The 25,535-nt window shown below is 37.8% G+C and overlaps 1 protein-coding gene across 8 annotated transcripts in view; it reads left to right on the top strand.

Moving 5' to 3' along the window:
- LOC103290140 (membrane cofactor protein-like) overlaps nucleotides 1-25,295 on the top strand; it is a 44,121-nt gene extending 18,826 nt beyond the window's left edge. Inside the window, exons 6-14 of one of the 8 annotated variants that reach the window (XM_054711432.1) lie at nucleotides 3,135-3,317; nucleotides 3,656-3,706; nucleotides 3,816-3,860; nucleotides 6,689-6,727; nucleotides 9,431-9,466; nucleotides 10,864-10,899; nucleotides 11,447-11,504; nucleotides 20,347-20,439; nucleotides 22,567-22,630. In XM_054711432.1, the coding sequence (XP_054567407.1) occupies nucleotides 3,135-3,317; nucleotides 3,656-3,706; nucleotides 3,816-3,860; nucleotides 6,689-6,727; nucleotides 9,431-9,466; nucleotides 10,864-10,899; nucleotides 11,447-11,504; nucleotides 20,347-20,398 (500 nt within the window). In that variant the 3' untranslated portion in view covers nucleotides 20,399-20,439; nucleotides 22,567-22,630. Of the gene's footprint in view, nucleotides 1-3,134; nucleotides 3,318-3,655; nucleotides 3,707-3,815; nucleotides 3,861-6,688; nucleotides 6,728-9,430; nucleotides 9,467-10,863; nucleotides 10,900-11,446; nucleotides 11,505-12,069; nucleotides 12,109-20,346; nucleotides 20,440-22,566 lie in introns of those variants that run through there. The other 7 variants (XM_054711435.1, XM_054711433.1, XM_054711436.1 and 4 more) reach the window with 7 other exon arrangements.
- The last annotated feature ends 240 nt before the right edge of the window (nucleotides 25,296-25,535 follow it).

The raw sequence follows: 25,535 nt of genomic DNA, 5'->3' as shown, positions 1-25,535 counted from the left end.
AAAATTCTCTCATAAAACAGTTATAAGAATATAAATATGAAGCATAGACTTGAAGAAGATATTTGCAAAGCACATGTATATAGATCTTTGAAAACAAATGAGAAAACATCCAGTTTTTTAAAAATGGGCAAAATATTTGAATAGACCTTTTCCACCAAAGAAGTTATACTGGTGGCAAAAAAGTACATGAAAATTACTCAATAGCATTAGTCACAGAAATGTAATTTAAAAACACAGTGATAAAACTAAAAGTGACAACCATACCATTTCAAAGATATGGAGTAATTAGAACTCCTCATACATTGCAAGTTAAGAATGCAAAGTGGTATGTGTACTTAAAAAAGCATTTGATGATTTGTTATAAAGTTAAACATGCACTTAACCATACAACTCAGCAACCCAAGTAAATCTTTTACTGTTCACATAGAACTCTAGTATGAGAATATTCATAGCAGCCTTACTCATAATCATCTCACATTGGAAACAGTCCATCTTTTTCAGTTGGTGAATGGCCAGACAACCATGGTGCATCCATATAATGGGAGAATGCTCCGCAATATAAAGGATTGAGCATCTGATCTTGCAAGTACAGAAGTGAATCTCAGATGCATTATGCTAGGTGAAATAAGCTGTACGCCGAGGCTGTCACCCCATTCTGACATTCTGGAAAAGAAACAGTATAGGGATAGAAAACAGATCGATGGTTAGCTGGTGGAAGGTGGTCGTGGTATGGGGACGGGGAGAGTTGATTACAAAGTAGCATGAGGGAACGTTGGAGGTATTGGACCTTTTCTATGTCTTTACTGTGGTGATAGGTACATGGTTTGTATTTGAATTGATGAAACCTCATTCAGCTGTGCACTTACAAGGATGAGTTTTAACGTCTGTAAGTTATATCCAGTAATTCTAACTTACAGAAATAATTTCTGTGATTAATATCAGCTCAGCACAACAGAGAATAGATCAGTGAACCTCAAGTGAGAACAATAGAAACCTACCAGATGATTTGAAAGAAATCTTTTTTAATATATATAGAGAGAGAAAGACTTACAACCTGGGGAACAACTAGCAGTCAAATATGCATGGAGAGTAGAAGCCAAATATGCATGTTTTTGTAGGTCAGAAAGAGAGTATAGTGGTTCTCAACCTTCCTAACGCCGCGACCCTTTAATACAGTTCCTCATGTTGTGGTGAAACCCAACAATAAAGTTATTTTTGTTGCTACTTCATAATTGTAATTTTGCTACTGTTATGAATCGTAATGTAAATATCTGTGTTTTCCGATGGTCTTAGGCGACCCCTGTGAAAGGGTCATTCGACCCACAGGTTGAAAACCGCTGGTATAGATGATTATTTGAATAATTATCCATATTTGATCCAAAACAAGCACACAAGTCCAGGAAATTCAGTGACCCTAGCACAGTGGTCGGCAAACTCATTAGTCAACAGAGCCAAATATCAACAGTACAACGATTGAAATTTCTTTTGAGAGCCAAAATTTTTAAACTTAAACTTCTTCTAACGCCACTCCTTCAAAATAGACTCGCCCAGGCCGTGGTATTTTGTGGAAGAGCCACACTCAAGGGGCCAAAGAGCGGCATGTGGCTCGTGAGCCTCAGTTTGCCGACATCGGCCCTAGCAGAATAAATATATTTTGAAATTTTACCAAGAACCCCCCGCTGAAGTAACCAATCATGGTAAAACTTCTGAAAACAAAAGAGCAAAAGCAGTCAATGAGAGGGGGAAAACAACACCAACATATTACATTCGCCTCACCCCGCTAAGTAAGAATGACAGCTGACTTCTCTTAAGGAACTTGTAACTAGAAGACAATAACATCTAAAGTGCTGAAAGAAAAATAAAACAGGACCCCTAGAAATCTGTCAAGGAAAAATATTGCTAACCTACTGGTCTGAGCGTCTGCCCCCTGGTGGTTAGCGCGCACCATAGTGAAGGGTCAAGCAGTAGACTGAATGGTCAATCTATGGGCCGGACACTTAGCATATTACACTTTTATTATACAGGATAGGATTACTGACTGTATTCACTATGCTGTACTTGACATCCCTGTGACTGTTTTTTAACTGCCAATTGGTACTTCTTAATCCCTTCATCTTTTAAAGAGAAATCTTTTAAAACTGAAGGTGAGATAAAAACATTTTAAGATAAACTAAAGCTAAGAGAATTGTCACCACCCTGCATGCTCTATAAGAATTGCTACAGGAAGTTCTTTAGCCTGAAGGGAAAAGATACCTGATGGAAACTCAGGTCCACATGCAAGGAGGAAGAGCCAGCTTCCGGTTTATTCTCATAAGATGCTCTCTGTACTTACTGCCAGCCAGTGTTTTACTTTTTCCAAATTCTGCCAAACCCACTACTGGATCCTGAAATCAATCTAGTAGGTCAGGACCAGCATTGTTCTTCTTGAGAGGTAAAGTACAATGGGAAATACCAGGGCACCCTAGTAGGAAGTGTAACGGTTAACTTTTAACTTTATCTCAAGTCTGTGAGATTATATACTGGTTTGCGATGGAAAATGGAGTTTTTGGTTCCTGGGTTGGATTAAAAGAAATGTATGGAAACACTGCCCTGACTCCATTGGCCTTTCCGTTTCTTGAACATCCCAGTTCTTGTATGTTGGCAGTACCCGAGAACTTCCTCCCTGCACCTTTGCAGAGCCAGCTTCTTTCCAGCTTTTACATTTGAGCTGAAGCATTTTCTCATCACAAGAGTCTCTCCTGCCTTTGTACAAAAGTAGGGCACTGTACTCAGTGTCAGCATGAAATGTTAACAAAGCCCTAGAGCTGAAGAGCATCAAAAGGCTGTGTTTGAACTTACTAGGAAATTGTATCTGGTAGGCAGACCTTTCTCAAAACCTGTCATTAATGGGGGAAGATGTAGGAAAGCCAGTACACCTAATGACAGTCCGTTCTAGGTGGGAAAAGATGATTGGACTGTGTGAAATCTAATTACCCGGAATTAAAATGCACAAATAAAGTTTTTTTAAAGAAGATTAACATCCTGCCTTCCATTCCTTGCCTCTTTGTCACAGTGGAAATGACTACCTTGAACTAGGTTTTCTCTCCTAGGCTAAAACAGCTTTCCATTAATTCTGAAATTTCTTCACGTTTCAGTGGTCAAATGTGAATATCCATCAGTCCCTGATGGAAGCATGGTGTCAGGATTTGGAAAAAAATTTTACTACAAAGCAGAGGTTGAATTTGCATGCAACCAGGGTTATTCCCTTGAAGGCAGCCCCAAAATTGTCTGTGAAGCTAATAGCGCCTGGGTACCCGAGAAGCCTCGCTGTGTTAAAGGTACAAAGGTTTTCTACTTTCTTGTCCTGTTTGGATTTTATTTCTTTGAAATATAAATGACAGAGTAATTGAAGTGAAGCAGTTTTAGTATTTATGTCTTAACATGACACAAAGTCACAAAGAATTCTGCTTTGGTTACTTGTGTATTTTCATGGGGTTGGCACGTTATGTGTATCACACAGGTGTATAAATTTGTCTTCTTTGACTTTATGTGTAAAACTGTATAGCAGCCATCTGTAAGAAAATTGAAGCATGGGTATTTGCATCTAAATAAGTTAAGAATGAAAAGACCATAATTCCTATGTGGTTAATCCAGTTGAAATTATTTTCTTTTCCAGTGGTGACTCCTCCTCCTCCCAGTACCACACCTCCGATTTTGAGTCCTTCAGGTTTAGTAACATCCTGCTTACATTTTCAAAACTCTTTTGAATTCTTGGTGCTAGTGCCAGCGATAACTCCCAAGTAATTTGATCCACTCTACATTATTTTGTTTTCCAGTGTCAACTCCTCCCAGCACAAAACCTCCAATTTCCAGTGTCACAGGTTTAGTAACCTCCTACTTACATTTTTCAAAGCCTTTTAAATTCCTGGTGATTTTTAGAAATCATTTCAATTCTCAAATATTTTTTCATAATCCTTTAACTATCTGATGATTTGCACTCATTCATCATTTTTAGTAATGAAAGGAGGAAGCACATGTTTACAGCCATTCCAGTTGTTTTACGTAATGGTCCTAAACTTATTTGCCATGGTCCTCAGATAGAAGCAGCTGTTAACTTGGCAAGTTATGTAAACTTTAAATGTGTTTATTTATATGTAAGATTGTCCAATGCCTTCCTCATTGGATGGTAGGAACCTTTAAGTGGGATCCACTAATGCATTTAGCACAGTGTCTGGCATATAGGAAGTTCTTAAAGGCAGCTATATGCCTTCACAGCATCACTCCAGTAAGTCAGGGAACAAGAAGACCCATGGCTTCTGTTCTTCAGTGTGTTTGTTTTCCATCATCAACGTTGCTATTTCATCCATTTGAAAAGTGGTCTATCTGGTGACACCTTTACAGGGCATCTTCCTGATCCCGGACTAAGTGTCATTTCCTGGACTGTAAACAGTTCCATTCCTTTTCTAGTGCAATTTCAACTGGTGCTTTCGGGCGGTGTCTCTAGAACAAGACCCGAATTGCTACTACCCTCCACTCTCATCTCACACAGTTATTCTTTTTGCCTTTACTGGCAACCCCCCCCCCCCCGCCTTCTTTTTTTAATCCTCACCTGAGGACATGTTTATTGATTTGAAGAGAGAGAGAAAGAGAGATGAATTGTTTGCCTCCCATATGCAAGCCAACTGTGGATCAATCCCACAATGTAGGTATGTGCCCTGACTGGGAAGTGAACCTGCAACCTTTTGGGAGTGGTCGGCAAACTCATTAGTCAACAGAGCTAAATATCAACAGTACAACGATTGAAATTTCTTTTGAGAGCCAAATTTTTTAAACTTAAGCTTCTTCTAATGCCACTTCTTCAAAATAGATTCGCCCAGGCCGTGGTATTTTGTGGAAGAGCCACACTAAAGAGGCCAAAGAGCCGCATGTGGCTCGCGAGCCGCAGTTTGCCGACCACAGGGATATGGGAATATGTTGTAACCACCGGGCCAGGGCTTCACTAGCATTTTCATTTGGAACAGAAACTAAATTTTATAGCAACTGAAATACAGGGAAAAAACTTTATTGAAATGAAATGGAGGACTTGTTGCATGGACTACTCATCAACCACTCAGCCTAAGACTTGAGAGATTATTTTCATGCGGTGGGAGGAGTTGTCTTCCTGGTTTCAGTGCTGCTTTCTCTGGCTTCTCTTTGGTTTCAGCAGAAACGAGAGGCAGGAGCAGTAGTGGGAAGAGCATTAGCCTGGGCTGCCCTCACTCAGGGCCCTCGATTGGTTCTGCTTACTCATGGAACATCGTTTCTGTGGGCTTTAATTCCCTGTTGGTTAAGGAGGGTGTTGAATTCAAATCTCAATCATTGGCTTTCAGTTTGCTTGTATATTTTCTGTTTTCCTAAGGCTTTAAAAATTGAGGGAAGTTATGCATGTTAACATGGTAATTAGAACACCTTTTTATAATTCCTGTAGATCTGGCCCTGGTAGCCTCCTTGAGTATCTCAGTTGAGTGCTGTGAGGTTTGGGGGGTGGGGTGAGAAGAGGTGGTTTTTGCATGTGAAGTTTATACTCATTGACCCACCGTGTTTACTCACATGTATATGCCCTGTGGGATACTGTTTATTGATATGCTCTTTTCAATGAGTTGACCATGAGAATTCATAAAAGGTTTATAAAACACCTTTACAGTTTAGCATTTGAAAGAAGAGGAGCAAATTGATTGTAAGAAGTTTCTAAACTAGAGGTTTTTTTATTATTTTATTAATTTTTATTGTTGCAAGTATTACATATGTCCACTTTTTCCTCCCATTGACCCCCTCCTGTCGCTCCCGCCCCAGGCCTTCCGCACCCTATTGTCTTTGTCCACGGGTTATGCATACTGTATATGCATACAAGGTCTTTGGTTGGTTACTTCCCACCCACTCACCCTCTCCCGCCTTCCCTCTGAGATTCTGTTCCATGCTTCCATGTCTCTGGATCCACTCAGTTCATCAGTTTAAATATCAAAAATCAAAATTCTTCATGTGCCTGTAAAATATATTTTGTTATTAAAGAATCATTAGTAACATGTAATAGTGATAAGATAGCTCTAATTCTGCTCATATGGAAAAATATCCAAGAAATGCTGAGGCAAAAGGAAAGGATAGAAATGATGTACTGTAGCCTAATGCTGCTTGAATGGTATTTTTTAAAAGATACAGATGTAGCCCTGGCTGGTGTTGCTGGGTTGGTTGAGCGTCCTCCCAAGCACCTAAATGGTTGCTAGCTCGATTCCTGGTCAGGGCACATGGCCACGTTGCGAGCTCAATCCACTGTAGGGGTGTGTTCAGGAGGCAACTGATCAATGTTTCTCTCATATCGATGTTTCTTTCTCTCCTTCTTCCTTCCTCTGTCTCTAAAAAATCAATAAAAACATTTTAAAAAATAATAAGATACAAATGTTAATTCTGAATACTTTTTTTTACTATTTTTACTATTAAATAACCTCTGTGATTTCCATTGCAAAATACAAAGCTGTAGTGAAGATTGTTATGCATACATTGTTATGTATTTTTTAAATACTTAATTAGGTTAAATGCCCAGAAGTAGATGTGCAAAGTTCAGAAAGTATCTGTATTTTTTATGTTAATGACTAATTAACATTTTTTATAAATAGAAATTAAATCCATAATATATTGATAAGGCTGGTGAATGGAATTAAATTTATTTTTCCAGGTGTCAAGCCTAGTCCACCAACCAAGCCTCCAGTTCCAGGTATTCCAGGTTCCAAAACTCTTTGTTCTACTTCTGTTGTTAAGTTTTTAATATGATGGGTGGAACATTTTCATGTTATGTATTAATTTACATTCCTTTATCAGATAAGCTTTTTTTGTCTAAATTACTTATTCGTGTCCTTTGTTCTGTTAGGTTTCTGAATTATTGGTGTTGATTTATCAGAACTTTTTATAAATTAAAGCCCCTTTTACCTGAAGGGAACATTTTTTTTTCTAGTCGGCCCCCCCCCGTTATTTTTACCAGTTCCCTTTTAAGATTTTTACACTATTGGATATAGATTACTTTATATACTACTTTCAATTACATAAGTAGTGTAGTATATGAATATAAATTTCAAACATTATAGAGTTAAAGAGTCTCCTTCTCTTAGTCCATTGTATCTGTTCCTGTACATCAGTATCTTGTATGTGTAGATCTCTACATATGTTGACAATTTTTCTTTTATCTTACACAAAAATGGCATCATGCTGTTCATATTTTTCAAGCATTTTTTACACTTACCATCTTAGGTTGGGTTAGGGTTAGCGATTGAGCATCAACCAATGAACCTGGAGGTCACGGTTCAATTCCAGGTCAGGACACATCCCAGTGTAGGGCAAGCAGGGGGTGGCTGATCAGTAGTTCTCTCTCATCATTGTTTCTCTCACTCTCTCTTTCCTCCCTTCCTCTCTGAAATCAATAAATATATTAAAAAATTAAGAAATATTTTTTTAAAAGACTGGGGTTTGTATTTAGACTTGTTCCCATCCTTTTAATGATGACTTTAATATGTGCCATATTTTGCTCTATCAGTGGTCATTGATATGTGCAGAAGCTTTACGTTAATAGCTATATCCATCACTTCCCTAATGGCTATGAGTTGTTGTGTCCGTCTTATAAAAGCTTTAGATCTTCTCTATACTCAAATTATATAAACATTTCAGCCATATGTTCCGGTTACATTCTTTGCATTTAAATTGTTGGTACATCTGAAATACTTGTTATATGGAATGAGATACAGTTCCTTTCCACTGCACCAACCCCTATTTGTTGATAAGTTGTCTTCTCTCCAACTGTTTTGAAATGCCAATTTTTTTTTTTTTTAATATATTGATTTTTTTACAGAGAGGAAGGGAGAGAGATAGAGAGTTGGAAACACTGATGAGAGAGAAACATCGATCAGCTGCCTCCTACACACCCCCTACTGGGGATGTGCCCGCAACCAAGGTACATGCCCTTGACCGGAATCGAACCTGGGACCCTTCAGTCCGCAGGCTGACGCTCTATCCACTGAGCCAAACCGGTTTCGGCATGATTTTTGTAGCTTTTTAGTAAGCTTTAAAATCAGGAAGTTTGAGTCCTCTAGACCATGCTGTGTTTTTTGTTGTTGTTTCAGAATTGTCTTGGCAATTTTTAGATCCTTGGATTTCAAGAATTATAAATTAGACTCTACCCGGTTTGGCTCAGTGGATAGAGTGTCGGCCCACGGACTGAGGAGTCCTGGGTTCGATTATAAGTTGGATTTTGTAATTCTGAAGAATGCATATTCAAGGTGGTGATAGGGGATGCATGTAACCTGTGGGTTACTTTTTGTAATATTAACATAGGATGTCTTTCTACTTATTCATGTCATCTTCTATTTCTTTCAGGAGTGTTTCATAGTTTCCAGTGTAGGAGTCTTTCTCCTGCTTGATTAAGTTTTTTCCTAAGTATTTTATTTTTGATGCTTTTGTAAATGGAATTGTTTTAATAATTTCCCTTTAGGATTGTTCATTTTTAGTGTCTAGAAATGCAACTGATTTTGGGGTGTACATTATGTAGCCTGCAACTTTTGCTGAATTTATATTTTCGTTTCAACAGGTTATGTTTGTGTGTGTAATCTTTAGCATTTTCTATGTAAAAGATCATGTCATCTGCAAAGAGATAATTTTAGTTCTTCCTTCCCAATTTGGGTGCTGGTTATTTATATTTTTTTGCCTTATTTCTCTGACCAAAACTTCCAATATGATGTTTAGTAGAAGTAGGAAATGCAGGCATCCTATCTTGTTCCTGATCTTAAGGGAAAAATTTTCATTCTTTTACCATTGAGGATGATATTAGCTATTGGTTTTTCATAAATGGCCTTTATTATGTGGAAGTTTCCTTCTCCTATAGATTAACTTCTAAATCCTTTTAAGCCTTCCTGTTTGTTTTTAATTGATTTTAAAAAGGATGAGAGAGAGATAGAAACATCAGTGATGAGATAGAATTCTTGATTGGCTGCCTCCTGCACGCCCCACTCGGGTTCGAGCCCACAACCCGGGCATATTCCCCGACTGGGAATGGAATCATGACCACCTCCTGGTGCGTAGGTCGAAGCTCAATCACTGAGCCATGCCAGCCAGGCCCTATGTCTTTTAATTTTATGTAGAATCACATCAATCCATGGGCTAATTTTGATGTTAATCTAATGATAAATTTAATTACTGTATCACAGAATATTATCATAGGAAATGTTACTGGACAGGAAGAAGAATTCTGATGACATTGAATATAAATTTATAATATTTTATGATATTTGGAAAAGACACTAATATAATTTATATGAAGAAAATAAAATTGAGTTTTTATTCTCAAAGGTAAAAATTCTTATAATTTAGAGATCTTAAACTTTGTTATTGTCTCTTTCTCTTTTTACTTATTTCCTTTTTTTCTTTTTTCTAGGACATCCTACTCCTGAAACACCACCTAAAACATTAGGTATTATTTTAGTTAGTAATGCTCTGCAGTATGGGATTTTAAAGTCCTATATGGAAATATATTTCAATTATCTGTAGTTTGAGAAAGTATAATCTATCACTAATGTGTGAGAATTAACATTTGGTAATTTTAGTAGTAATAGTGTAGATACCATGACAAATCTAAACAGTAGTATGTGTAGATACATGTAATTAATACAGTTTTTAAAAGATTCCTTGTGAGGTGAGGTAACTTTCTCAAATGCTATATTTATTTATAGGTTAAAATTTGTAGGCTATAACTTTCTTTCCATGTGATAGTGTCATTTTGTGATGGCAATTGGTAAGTTTTCTTTCTATTCATACCTTGTATATACAAGCCTTAACGTACTGTAAGTTGGGTTAATTTTTTTTCATAGCAACGCTAGTGTATCACACTTTATGTAGACTCACATAGTTCACACAATATATGTTCAAGAAAATGATCATTATAGTTGTGTCATTTAAGTGAAGTATAAGGATTTTTGATGAATAAATGAAGAAAAGTATGTATTACTTTTCTTTACACTAGACTAGTTTAGTAAGGCTCGTCTTTTTCTAAAATGCATCTTAGGCCGGATAAGTTTCCCCTCTGAACACTGTGGTCAAACTGTCACTGTGCCAGTAAACCCAAAGCACCTTCATTCATAAACACTAGACAATTTTTTTTAATGAAGTAAAAAGTGTAGAGGTAAAAAAAGACATTGTATGCTTTGACTCATAGAAATTTAATTAAGATATAATTAAGATTTTGTAGAATTATTTATTGCTCTCTTGATAGTCAAAAGTAATTGTTTAAGTTTCTAAGCATAATTTTATCCATGTGCCCTGGTGTTTCTTTTGCATTCTTAGAATCCCCTTGTTATGTCTTAATTTGAAGGTGGGCGTGCATGAGGAATGATTGATGATAAGATAATGTATTACTTGTGAAGATTCAACATACTACATTTCTGTAATAAATTAATAGAACTTTATTATGACTTATTCCACAGACCCACCACTGTTGGTGAAAAAATATAAGTTTGTAATAAAGTCATAAGAAATGGTAGACTGAATACTGAACTATATCAACTAAGATGGAATAATACATTTTTAAAATGATTTTCCCACTAATCTAGTGAATTCTAATTGTTCTAATAATATTTACTAGTAACCTAGTGTGGTAGCTACAGCACAAAACAGTATTGGGCCCTAAGCCTGGAATCTGATTAGAAGGGCTCGATGATCAAATGAGCTGGATGCACTGTCACACTAAACTAGACTGATAAAACTTTTTTTTTTTTGCTGTAGTTTATAGATGATTTGATTAACTAAAATGTAATTGCCACCTGGAGACCCACAAGTGCTCAGTTATCTTGAAACTGGTTTTATTTTTCCCAGGTGCTGGAGTCATTGCTGCGATTGTTCTTGCTGTTGGTAAGTGTTCCAACTTGGATCCCACTTAAATCAAAGTATTAATGTGAAGAGCACTATTTGTGTAGCAGTTTTTCAATTTCTACAGTTTTTATAGCTTGAAATTAAGTAAACCAGTCAGAAACACCTCACCTTTTATATGATACTAGAGACCCACTGCGCCGCGAGACCCATCAATGCACCTTCTGGTTACGGCGTTCCAGTTACTGGCTTTTTATAATATAGATACTGCCTTGTGTTGATTATATATTCATTTGTATTCTGTATGTCCACTTAGCCACAAATCCTAAATAATACATGTTTTCATCCCAAATATGCTTTGGGTATCTTTGTAAATTAGGAAAGGACTCTTCTCTGGCTTACTGAGGACTAAATAATTCCAGAGATTTGCACTTAAGACAGTGAAGAGTCCAGATGGAACAAATGAATGGCCAGGGCAATGTGCTTAAATAAAATACCATTTTCTGCTCACTGAACATTAATTTCTTCTGCTAGGTTTTGAATCTTGGTGATTACTTTTCAATTACATTTGTTCTCTGGTTTATTGTAGGTGCTTTCTTGGGACTCATTGTTGGCTGCTTTGTGTACCGTCACAAGAAGAGGAAAGGGTAACGTAACGCACGTTTCTTGAACATATTGGTGCCTCTCACTCTTGATGTACTTTTGTGCAGCTTGTGTTTACACTCTATTGCATGCTTTTTTTTCCAATGTGCCTACATGACTGTGCCGTCAGAATTGCATTTCTTTACTAAAAAATATTTACAGCGACTTTTACTATCATTGTAACAAGAGAAATCTGTGTAGAGCTGCTTCAGCTATATGTCTTTAAGAAAAATTTCTGTGTGATTTGGGGTTTCAGTTCTGCAGCGAATCATGGACCATGATGGGACCTTCCCTACTGTAGATAAGCCCTACATTCCAAATTAGGCTGGTGGCCAGGATTAAATTTAAAATTGTTCACTGTGGAAATTTTGACAGGTATATTCACTGGAACTTTTTATGAAACATTCCATTTGTTTTTATTAAGTATTTGGAAGAAGCTATGTAGATGCCATCAATCCAATATTCAATTTAATTTTTTTTTTCATTTAGAGTTATTATTTATACAAGTTAAACTTAGGAATTAAAAGCAACACTATTTGATTTCCCTCTTATGTTCTCTTAATTTACTAGGTTGCAGAAAAACTGATGGGGTTAAACTTGCTGAGAGGGGTAAGATTTATAAGGCACCTCATTAACTTTACATCTGTCTTTTTATTTATAAAAAATGAAAAAAGATGGGAAACTTAGAAAATAAAAATGTATAAATCTTAAGGTCACAGGGTTTTTAAACATTAAACTTAATTTATAATTTAATGAAAGAGAATAAATTCTGGAGCACAGACCAAGATTAGCTACTTTGAAATTTGATTTTTAATTATTCATTCTTCCCAATTACTTTGAAAACAGCTTTGAAATCAATACTTTTTTTTTATTCCTCACCTGAGGGTATGTTTATTGATTTTTAGAGAGAGAGAAAAACATCATTTGCCTCTCATATGGGCCCATACTGGGAATCAAACCCACAATCTTTTAGTGTACAGAAGGATGCTCAAACCAATAATTTTCAGACTTTTAGTATTCCTGATTTTATGATATATTTTCTTATATTAATCATTGGGTTTAGACTATGTAGTAAAAGTATGTTCTACACTCATAAAGAGCTCAAACTTCCTTTATATTATTGGGTTTAAGTACTTGCAGTGCCTTCATTTGAATCTTCAATCTTATATTTGTAGAACACATGCTATTTCCCTTTCAGTAGTATCAGTAGTATTTTTTAAATTACCCATACACATCAGCCTGAGTAGGAAGTACTTTTACAATTCCAAAAGGTTCATGTAGAAATAATTTCGAAAGCAATATAGCATTGTGTCCCTCACTTTTCTTCTTTGTTTAAAACGTCACTACATCATAATACTTAAAGATTCTTAAACAAGTTTGAATCAAACACTCTAGCTATCAATTAAAGGTTATTTTAAAGCTGAAGAAGTGTCTGAGCACTGTAGCCCCGGATTCAATGTTCAGTACCATAACTGATCGAGATTCCATTTCTGATGAGCCCTACGTAATGATGCTACTGGGCCTGGACTACAGTTTGAGTAACCAGGGTGAAGACTATTATTGATGTGCCAGTATACTTCCGATTTGAGGAAATACAATGAGGTTTATAGGCAAATTTTTCTCTTGCTTAAGATAATTAGATTTTTAAAGACTCCTAAAGATTTCTTAAAGGTATTTGGTATAATACTTAGTTTTGCCTTGCTTTCTTAAAATTACAGATTTATATTATATTCTTAGCGCTGTTTAATGATCATAGTCTTTCTGTTTCCCCCTTCCTGCAAACTGGTTGTGGTTGACTTAGAAACCCCTTTTCAGAACTGTATTTTAGGGGTAACTCTGGAAGCAGGACACCAGGCACAGATAATCCCAAATTGCTATTTAAACTTGGCACAAAATGGATTTGATGTCAACTTGTATTTATGATGATTTAGGAACACAATTGCCCTTCTACGGACTTACTATGTGGCATAGGTGGACACTGAACTCCCCTCTTCCCACGAGCACATCAAAATATGCACCTATATAGAGAGCAGCAACTTCTAGTAGGCACCTACCTGAGGGCTCATAGAACAAACGAGAGGAGGAGACCAAGTAGAGAAATGGGAAACCACAGGGGCTCTCCCGAATCTGCAGGGAATCTTTGAGAGAGGAGGTGCAGGTAAGCTCCATTGTATACATCGCCCTCCACCTCGATAAGGCGATGGGGAGCTCTCTCTGGGTGCTTTGGCCAACCAGCAAGATGGCTGCAGTGTGTTCTCAACCATGCTCCCTGTAGCCGATTTTGGGTCCGAATAAAAGGAGTAAGCAGTATGAACAAGGTATCCCTGACCGGAGCTCTTCCATCCTGATAGTCTAGAGCCTGCCAACACTACTCGGCACTCACAAGCTACTCACTTCTATTTGCTTCTACACAAGACCATTTTTTATATAACAAAAGGGAGGGAGAGCTAGTAGAGAAGATGAGCTGCAAGAGCAGTATGGGAATCTGAGATTGGAGTATGGGAATCTGAGATTGGAGTTGCCAGTGAGCACCATTGTATATCTTCTACACCTTGAAAGAGTGGGCGGGAGTTCTGTCTAGGTGCTTGGGCTTACTTGCAAGTTTGCTGCATCTCATTTTCAGAATTATCTGAACCAAAGGGAGGAAACAGGATCTCTAGGGCACACACCTGCCCTCCCCAGCTGGAGCCTCTCCATCTCCATAGGCCCCATGCCTCAGGCACTGTAGGCAGCTGCATGATTCCAAGTACCCTGCCAACAACCCCCTGACACACAGCCTACACAGAGGCCACTTTGTAAAGACAGAGAGAAAGCTATTTTGTCTAATTGATATTAACGAACATAGGAAATGACACAATGAAAACATAAAAGAATACCGCTCAAATGAAGAGACAAAAAGTCTCAGAAAAACTTCTAATGAAATGGAGAGAAGTATTTTGCCTGATAAAAAATTTAAAGAGACAGTAATAAGGATGCTTATTTATCAAACTTAAGAGTAGAGGAACTTAGGGAGAACTTCCAACAAAGAGAAAGTATGCTGAAGAATGCAACTGCTGAAACAGAAGAAAGAATCAGTGGCCTGTAAGACAGACTAGTGGAAATCAACCAGTAAGTACAGCAAAAAGAAAAATATTTTTAAAAATGAGGATAGCTTAAGGGATCTCTAGGACAACATCAAGTGTACTAACATTTGCATTATAAGGATCTCAGAAGAAGAAAAAGGGGGGAATGGTACAGAAGCTTTATTTGAACAAGTAATAGCTGAAAACGTTCCTAACATGGGAAAGGAAACAGACATCCAGGTCTAGTCTGTACAGAGAGTTCCCGATATAGGAGTGCCTAAACATATAAAGCAAATATTAACTGTCTTCAAAGGGAGAAATTCACAGTAATACAATAATAGTAAGGGATTTTAATACCTGCATTCACATCAATGAAATGACCCTCCAGACAGAAAATTAAGGAAATAATGCCCTTAAGTCTCACATTAACCCAATCGAGTTAATAGACATTTATAGAACATTTCATCCAAAACTGCAGGGTACACATTTTTTCAAGTGCAGATAGCATACTCTCCAGGGTAGATCATATATTTTGCCCCGCAAACAAAGCGCAATAAATTCGAAAAGATTGAATCATGTCAAGCAACTTTTTGAAACACAGTGGCATAAAACTAGAAATCACTCACAGGAAGAAAACTGGAAAAATACAAATGTGTGGAGACTAAATACCAGCTTCTATACAATCAATGGATTAAAGGGAAAATTAAACAGAAAATGAAAAGCTGTCTTGAGAATGAAATTGAAGACATAACTAAAATTTATGGAATGCAGCAAAGCAGTTCTGGGTGGGAAGTTCATAGCTATACAGGCCTACATCATGAAACAAGAAAAATTTCAAATAATCTAACTTTACACCTACAGGAACTAGAAAAAAGAACAAACAAAACCTAAAGTAGGCAAAGGAAAGAAATTAAGATCAGAGCAGAAATAAGCAAACTAGGAAAAAAATAGAAAATAATGTAAGAGCTGGTTCTTTGAATCAAAATTGACAAACCTTTAGCTAAATTCATCAAGCAAAAAAGAGAACCCATTGAAATACATACATAAAAAGAAGTTACAAATGACAACAAAGAAATACACAGAATAATTAAGGAATATTGTGAAAAAATATATGCCAAAAAATGCCACGGTCTGGAAGAAATGGATGCATTTCTAAAAGCACACATACACCCTTCCAAGATAGAACGGGAAGATACAGAAGATCTTTTTTGTTTTTTAGATACAGAAAATCTAAACAGATAAGTTACTAGCAATGAAATTGAAATGGGGTGGGGGGTAGGGGTGGACCTCTTAAAAAACTGCAGGATCAGAGGGCTTAACAGGTGAATTCTGCTAAACATTTAAAGTAGTAATACCTGCACCCTAGCCAGTTTTGCTCTGTGGATAGAGCACTGGCCTGTGGACTAAAGGGTCCTGGGCTTGATTCCGGTTAATGGCACATGCCTGGGTTGTGGGCTTGATCCCCAGTAGGGGGTGTGCAAGAGACAGCTGGTCAATGATTCTGTCATCATTGATGTTTCTATCTCTTTCCCTCTCCCTCTCTGAAATCAATTAAAAAAATATATATATATTTTAAAAATGAGTAATACTTGTTCTTAAACTATTTCAAAAATTTGAACAGGAAAGAGCACTTGCAAACTTATTCTACAAAGCCAGCATTACCCTGATATCTAGACAAAGCTAGACAAAGACATTATAAAAAAGAAAATTATAGACCAATATCCTTGAACATAGATGGCAAAATTCTCAACAAAATATTAGCAAACTGGATTAAATAATACATTGAAAGGATTTATCTCAGGGATCTAAGAATGGTTCAACATTTGTAAATTAAGTGACCTGATGCACCACGTTAACAAAATGATCATCTCAATAAATGCAGATAAAGCATTTGACAAAATTCAACAACCTTTTATTTTTTTAAAAATCTCAACCAAGTGGGTATAGAAGGAAAATACCTCAATGTAATAAAGGCCACATATAAGAGACCCACAGCTAATATATTCAACGATGAAACGCTAAAAGCTTTTCCTCTAAAATCAGGAACAAGTACAGGCTATCTGCAATCCTCACTTATATTCAGCATAGTATTGGAAGTCCTAGCCACAGCAGTCAGACAAGAAAAAAAAATTAAAAGCATCCAAATTAGACAGGAAGAAGTAAAACTCTCACAATTTACAGATGACATGATACTATCTATAGAAAACCCTAAATAATCCACCAAAATTAATAGAATAAAAATTTAGTAAAGTAGAATACCAAATAGACAGAAATCCATGGCATTCTTACACACTAATGAACAATCAGAAGGATCAGACAGCATAAAATACCTTGGAATTGAACCAAAGAGGTAAAAACCTGTACGCTGAAAGAAATTGAAGAGGATACAAATAAACAGAAAGATACATGCTTAGTAATTATAAAAAAAAGGCCTTGAAAGCAAATGAAACCTTGAGAAAGAACAAAGTGGGGGACATCACACTTCCTTATTTCAAACTAGACTACAAAGCAATAATAAACACTATGGTACTGGCATAACAACATAGCTAAACTATAGAATAAAATAGCCCAGAAATTCTGACTTATATGGTCAGTTAATCTATGACAAAGGAGCCAATACAATGGGCGTAAAAACCGCCTCTTCAAAGAAGGTGTTGGAAAAACTTGAAAGTTGCATGCAATAAAGTAAAATTGGACCAGTTTCTTATACCAGATACAAAAATAAGCTCAAAATGGATTAAAGACTTAAATATAAGATCTGATTCCCTGAAATTCCTAGAAGAAAACATAAGTAGTAAACTCTTTGACATCAGCCTTAGCAATACTGTTTGGATATGTCTCAGGAAAGGGAAACAGCAGCAAAAGTAAACAAATGGGACTACATCTAAGTAAATAAGAAATTTTTGCACAGTAAGGAAATTGTCAAGAAAGCAGTCAGCCTACCGAATGGGAGAAAATATTTACCAATATTCAATAAGGGGTTAATATCCAAAATATGTAGGGAACTCCTACAACTTAACCTCCAAACAACCCAATTTAAAAATGAGCAGGGGGCTTGAGCAGACATTACTTACTCTAAGGAGGACATACAGATGGCCAACAGGCATATGAAAAGATGCTCAACAGTAGTCATCAGGGAAATGCAAATTAGAACCACAATGAGATAATCACCTCACACCTGTTACAGTGGCTATCAAGTCAGTGCTGGCAAGGATGTGGATGCCGGCAGTGTTGGTGGGATTGTAAACTGGCACAACCACTGTGGAAAACTATGGACATTCCTCAAAAGATTCAAAATAGAGTTACTATATGACCCAGCAATTCCACTTCTGGATGTTTGTCCAGAGAAAACAAAATTACTAATTTTTAAAGATATATGCAGCCTTATGTTCATTGCAGTATTATAATGGCCAAGATATGGAAGATGAATAGGTGTCCATTGATAGATGAATGAATAAAGAAGATATGGTTAATATATACAATAGAATGTTACTCAGCAATAAAGAAAAATAGAAAGAATGACATTTTGTCATTTGCAACAATGTGGGTGGGCCTAGAGCAGGGGTCCTCAAACTTTTTAAACAGGGGGCCAGTTCATTGTCCCACAGACCGTTGGAGGGCCGGACTATATTTAAAAAAAAAAAAAAAAGAACAAATTCCTATGCGCACTGCTAAGTCGGCTGCTAAGCAGGACAGGCAGCGGCGGCAAAAACACCCGGTGGGCCGGATAAATGTCCTTGGCCCGCGGGCTATAGTTTGAGGACCCCGGGCCTAGAGGGTATTATGCTAAGTGAAATATGTCCAAGTCACAATACCATGTGATTTCATTTATATGTGGAATCTAAAAATACAAAACAAATGAAAAAAGGAAACAAAACAGACACAAACCCACAGATACAGGGAGTAAGCTGAGGGTTGCCAAAAGGAGAGGGATTTGGGATGATAGGTGCATTGAAATGAAGAAGTGAAGTGAAACATGCAATTAAAAGAATGAGACACAGCATAGCAACACAAACAAAATGTCCATATACATGTAAGATTTGACTATACCTTAGACTTCTTTGGAGACATTACTGCTAGAATGTACAAGGCGACATGGGGTAGAGGGTATGTGAAGGCAGGAGAATACATTAGAGGCCCTTGTATCATTTTCAAAAAAGCATATGATTGGGAGTCTGTATGGGGTAATGTCACCAAAAATTATTACGTACAAGGAAACTACTATCAAAAGAAAACTGTCCCTCATCTATTGGCTAAATAAAGACAACAAAACAAAAACCAAAGTACAAAATAGAGTAAGTAGTCCTTTTAAGATCATTAAGCATCATTTAAATTATGGTGAAGCCCAGCCAGTTTGGCTCAGAAGTTGATTGTCAACCTATAAATCAGGAGGTCATGGTTCCATGCCAGTCAGGGCACATGCCCCAGTTTCCGGCTCAATCCCCACTAGGGGGCATGCAGGAGACAACCAATCAATGATTCTCTCTCGTCATTGATGTTTCTATCATTCCATCTCCCTTTCTCTGTGAAATCAATAAAAATATATTTAAAAAAAATTTTTTTAATTGTGATAAAAAAAAAGGCCACAAAATTTAAGTACTCCGGTACATTTTTCTATTTCTTAGCTCTCGTCTAAGAATACTAACAATAGGGTCCCAAAGTGGTCAGAAATGGGCCCCATCTACATGCTACTTCCTTTTCCGTCCCGTTTCCGTTCTCAGCTGATTCTCCGCACTTTCCAGGCTGGGAGTGCACAGCCCTCGGCCTGTCCTCCGCTGCTGCTGCCGTCCCGTTTTGTGTGTCTTGACTGTGCGCTTCCGGAAACCAGCTGCCTTTTGTTTACATTCATACGTTCCCTTATTTGCAGTGAATACTTTTCTCACTGATGCATGGCTTTCTTTATTCCAGTTATATCATTCCAGGATAAGTACGAGTTTGCCATGTTCATTAGAATTCTCTGCATAATTTATGTATTTCAATTAATATGACTAAATCGTTTTGCTTTCTTACATTAAAGGTATTTAATGACTTTGTTATAACGTAAACCTGTTCTTAATATTAGGTTAATAATGCCTGATGCAGTATCTGTGGATTTTAAGCCTCCTGCTTACATGAATGTCACAGGGTTTGGGGGATTAGCTGTATACAGTGGCCAGGGCAGGTGGTTGGCAGACTAGGGACCTGAGACAACACAACAACAGAAGGATCGAATGAACTGGAACATTTTTCTAGTTGGGTCTCAAATTCTGGAGCATTCAACAGACTCTTCAAATATTGTAAACAGGAAACTAATAAACGAAGATTTTGTAGTTCGTGGAGAGAGCACATTTATGAGATTTAGACCCATCCCAGGAAAATGGGAGAGGTCTTCCAACCAGTTTTACAGAGATCTTCCCTCCGTGCAGAAGTCAGGATGCCATCTGCAGATGTGCAGCTTGTCATACAACAGGTTTCTGAGACAGTACTGCATGCATGTAATATGTCCACTGCGTGTTCCCTGAGTCTAAGGTGCTAGAGCCCAGGGCCGTTTCTCCTCTCCACTGTGTTACCGTGTGAAGGAGTTGGCATCCTTCACTTCAGGATCTGTAAGGTTCTAACAAAGTGCTTCTGGCACCACGTTCCTCTTTCCAGTTCCTAAGAATCAGAGAAGCCATAATGTCTGGAGCTAATTGACAGCTTTCCTTCTAGTCTGCCCTGTCATTGATTTTATCCCCATTATTATGCCACTCTTCCTTTTGATTTGTTACCACTATTTTATTCAGCCCTTTTCCCTTCCTCTGTTCAGCACCTACCTAACTGGTGAGAGCCACAAAGAAGTAAAATTTATTTCTCTCTGAGAAGAAGAGATGAGAGAAAGGTTTGCTTTTATCATCATAAGGTATCTGCTTCCTGTGTGTGTCTGTTCAGATGTCCTTTCCTTTGAAAAATGTTGAGTGAATATGTAGATGTCAATAACCTCAGCTAAGATGTGATGACAGTAAACATTAACGAGGATACTGAGATTCCAGTTTCCTTTGCTAAATTACCGATTTAATGCCATTCCAGTTTTAATGTAAAGTTGTGTGGACTGGCAGGCCTTGGTTTGAGGTGGGCTCAATAGAGTAATGTTCCCTCGTCCTTTTATCAGACTATCTGCTTCCTCTCCCCTCTAGCAGCTGTACATCCATAAATGAGGACTTTTTTAGCCCAATGGGAAATAATCATAGAATTTGTTCATGTTAAGTGCAGGGAGGCAAAGTTTCCTTTTACAGAAATCAAAATACACTTTACTTAATTTTGCGAATGTGTTCAGTTTTAGCTTACAAATATTGACTCCCTGAAGGCATTTGTCTCTTCTTGACCAGAATAGTTTTAGTATATGAAAGAGAAGGCAATTAAAAAATCAGATTTTGAAACATTTTGAATTGCATTGCCTTAAGCCCTATGACCCCCTCCACCTTCTGTCTGAATGACATGAACTTCAGGTGTCCCCCCGTTTGTGGCAGAATGTGTCTCCACCTAGCAGGGAGAGCGGGAGGTGTGTATCCAACACCTGCAATGTGAGGCCCTACCGAGGTCACAGCCAGGAGCTTGGGGCAGATTCTGCCCAGTGGGGAGGGCAACTTGGTAAAAGCAAAGTGGTGTCTTTGATCCCCGGGCAAAGGGGAGTCACATCCCAATTAGACGGCTGCTGGGCCTCCCAGCGCGCCTGTCTTCCTGGTCTCAGGATTCCTTTGAGGCCAACCAGGACTGTCTTTTTCAGACTGCCCTGAGCTGCACGGCCTCTGTAAACAGTTGAAATTAATTGAATGAAGGGCAAGGTTAATACAAAATAACTGATTAGTAATTGGGTTTCAGATTTTTATCATCTTCAAGTAGCTTCACTGTTACTATATCAAGTGTTTTTAGACATTTGTGAATTCTTTTTATCTTTCTCACATATTGCAATTATATTTCAAATTCTTTTTAAAGAAGTTTACAGAAAATAAAATGAGTTGACTTTGAAACACAGAAAAAAGAAGTGGTGTTGGAGAATTCAGTGACGGGCCTACCCTTTGCCTCCCTCCCCACAACAGTCCTTGGGACCTGGCTCTGTCCCAAGGGCAGTCCTGTGACAGGGGTGGTTCACAGAGGTGGCCTCCCACCAAGAGAAATATTCACGTGTGCAAACCAACCTGGAGCTCTTGCCCTGGGTGGGCGTCCCTGAAGTGCCTGCTGTGAGGCGCAAACTGTGACTCTGGCTGGGCCATTTTAGCTTTAGTCTGTCTGCTGTGGTCCTTTCACTGAGGCAGGGACTACGGCTGCATTTTCCAATTTAATGGTTATTATTAGTTAACCATCCCAATTTAATAGTTAATAACCCATCAGGACTGCAAAAGATGTGCTGTAAGTATGAAATACACACCAGATTTCCGAGTTAGCACACAAAATGTAAAATCGTGGCAAATGTTAATATTTTCACTGTATTGGGTCAAGTAAATATATATTAAAATTAATTTTCCTGTTTCCTTTACCTTTTTAATGTGGCTTCTAGAAAATTTAAAATTAGTACCCCTATGACTCGGATTTTTTGGACAGCACTGGGCTAGAATAATAGCTTTTAGGCAGATGTCTATTGTTACAATAATAGTGTGATGGCAACTTCAGTTCTGTAGGAGCATCTCTTATGGGAACCCGTGGTTTCCTTGACAATATGGGTAGAAGGCATTACTGAACAGGAACGCTGTTGGAATCGTCACCTTTTTAAAAGTTTCATCTCAGAGGTAGACCTAAAAACAGCTATATTAGGAGAACACGTTTCTCCCCAGTCTTTCCCATTGGCCCTAAATATAATTTATGAGATATTTACCAAGTACTTTATATGCAGCTGCTCTAATTCTTGTTTGCATGGAGTAAATAATACAGTACAGGGATAGGAGAGGGGGTTCTGCAGTTGAATTGTCCATTTTCTAAGTAGGCTTCTGAATTTAATTTCTGTACTTAAATTGGGTTTGTCTCTGATGCTACCTCTTTATCTTGCCTTTAGGGAAACAGACGGCACTGCTGCCTACAGCACATACCAGAATAAATCAAGCACTCCAGCACAGTAGACACTCTGATTGGCTTTCCCAAAGCTCTACCACTGCATCTTTTTCTTTTCAAATGTCAAGACCCGCATTTAAATTCGTATGGCTACTACGCAAAACAGGACGTAGGGCCCTCAACAATCAGAACTGGAGCCTCCTCTGATCTTACGGGAATATATCTGAGTTAACTGAAAGCACTATGTGGGCGAGATAACCTGCCCCTCCCTGTTTGTTGCAGCATTATTTACAGTAACGAAGGCAAGGAAACAATCTGAAGTGTCCGTCAACCGATCAGTGGATAAAGGGGATGTCTGCATCTACAGTGAAATACTATTCAGTCATAAAAAAAGAAATGCTGCTATTTGCAGCATGTATTGGCCTTCAGGACATTTTGCTAAGTGAAATAAGTCATATATATGGAGAGACAAATACTGTATGATCTCCCTTATATGTAGAATCTATTTAAAAAAAAACAACTCATCAAAGAAGAAATCAGATTTGTGGGTGCCAGAGGTGGGTGGTGGGGTGAGGGAATTGGATGAAGGTAGCAGTCAAAAGGTTCAAACTTCGTTATAAGCACATATTGGAATGTAATGTACAGCATGGTGACTATAACTAGTAACGTTTTATTGCATATTGGCAAGTTCCTAAAAGAATAGATCTTACCCTAACCAGTTTGGCTCAGTGGATAGAGCATCGGCCTGCAGACTGAAAGGTCCCAGGTTCGATTCCAGTCAAGGGCATGTACCTTGGTTGCGGGCACATTCCCAGTAGGTGTGCAAGAGGCAGCTGATCGATGTTTCTCTCTCATTGATGTTTCTAACTATCCCACTCCCTTCCTTTCTGTAAAAAAAAAGTCAATAAAATAAAAAAATTTTTTTTAAAAAAAGGAATAGATCTTAAAAATTCTGGTCACAAGGAAAAAGATTTGTTTTGTAACTATGTGAGTATCAACTGAAATTTGCTCATCATTTCATAATAGACATATCAAATCATGCTGTACACCTTAAACTTACATCGTGTTACATATCAATTACACCTCAATAAACTACAAGGGGGAAAAGCTCTACAAAGGCGTTCTCTGGCTTATTTCACTGCCGTGAATGCAGCTGTGAAGGCATAATGCTAACATCTCAATGCGGCTGGAATGTAGTCACTGTCCTTGGACCCCTCTGAAATGGGCGTGAACTTGGGAATGAACATCTGGCTGTTTTCCCTTAAAGAAAACTTGCATTTATAGTGCAATTCAACAGTGTCCGCGGTAGGATTATAGTAGGGCAATGATGTTTTTTATAAAATCTGAATATTTAGAGAAGTATAGTTCAAAATGAGACATTTCATCTATAAAGAAGGTGATTTTGCAATGTTCTTTTCCAAAGTGAATACCAACTTTTAAGACTTACGCTTTCAACAACTCTATTATGTGTATTGTAGATAGTTTATTATAAAATGTCTACAAATATGTGTATACTACTTCAGCCCTTAAAAATTAAAAACAATACCACTGAAAACTGAGTAAGTTTGACCTCCTTACCTAAGAATATTATTGGAAAGTAACTTTACAGGGGATGAGATAAATTTCTATTTTTCAAAATATATTTTAACTTCTTGGTGATTTAGAGAAGCCATGAAGTTAATGTCTGGCATTTGTTCTCTGCCTTGTCTTAACATCAACAAACCAGTCTAAGAATTAATAACAATTTAGGCTCAGCTGCTTGCTTCTGTGAAAAGTTAGAGGGCACTAACACTCCTCACAGGAATGCCAGCTTGGTACAAAGTGAACACTGGCCTTTCTGGGGAGAATTCCCCTCTTTAAGAGGCCTCGAATGTGCTCTGAATTCTGGCCTAGGGGGTTTCTCTCCCGACTTGAATAAAAGGCTATCTCACTTAAGTCACCTGGCAGGAGGCAGTATTGTAGGGAGTAAATCCATCAGCTATCCCAAGTTGTATCAGAATTACTCATCGTGTGGGTCTCACCTCGCCTGCTAAGAGGCAGAGTAAACGTAAAGCCACGTGTTTCAGAAAAGGAAACCAAACTGTGTGTTTTTGTGGTTGGTCCTCTGCAGGGAAGAAAAATCACGGAGCTCAGGTAGCACTTTATGCTCAGGTGGACCAGATCCCTCCCTCTGAGTCCTCACGCCTGGCAGGGCCTCTTTCAAATGAGCCAGTGGGCAGAGAGGAGGGGCTGCCGCTCTCATTTATTCTTAAAGGGTATTTTTATTTTTATTTTTGTTAGCACAAATTGGGCTGAAGAAATGTTGCCCTGAGAGGGACATGTTTGGAAAATCATAGTGGACCAGAGTAAATACTATTTTACTCTATAAAGTGTTCCTTCCCTTTGTAATCTCTCGTGAGGGACATTTTTCAACCAAAGATTGTGATGCTTTTCAAAATTAACTTTTATAATAGTGCTTCAAGTTTACTCTCTTTCAATTTAATATATATGAGATATATACATATAAACATTATGTTGTCAAATTCTGTTACTGAAATATGGGGAAACCAGTTTTCTGTAGAAAAACTTGTTTAAATGACAGAGAAGGAAGTATATTTGAATTAAATGTTTCTTAAAACTGGAAGAATGTATTTGCATTGAACTGGGAATCCCCCTGAATGGAGGTTTTTATTATTTTCTGAAAAATTTCTCCTTACAATCTGATAAAATAAAAAGTAGGGTGGTTGAAGTGTGCTTTGTGTCAGTGTGTTCATTTCCAGGGTGCCTGATTTCAAATCAGAGTAGGTTTCTAATGGGGTCCCGCCCTCTCTAACCTTCCCACTCTCACAGTCATGACTCCTGCTCCTCACATCTCAGAGCCTGACATACATCCGGGCTTCTCCACTCCCAGGCCATCACATGCCTCTCCTGCTCACAGGTGTTCATGACACCTACAGCAGAAGTCCAAGTTCCTCAGCATGATGCTCGAAGACT

Source organism: Eptesicus fuscus, chromosome 22 (genome assembly GCF_027574615.1).
Source record: "Eptesicus fuscus isolate TK198812 chromosome 22, DD_ASM_mEF_20220401, whole genome shotgun sequence".
In the NCBI taxonomy this organism is placed as follows: domain Eukaryota; kingdom Metazoa; phylum Chordata; class Mammalia; order Chiroptera; family Vespertilionidae; genus Eptesicus; species Eptesicus fuscus.
Note: the sequence above shows the minus strand (reverse complement) of the source record. Positions and strands in the feature narration are given on the sequence as shown.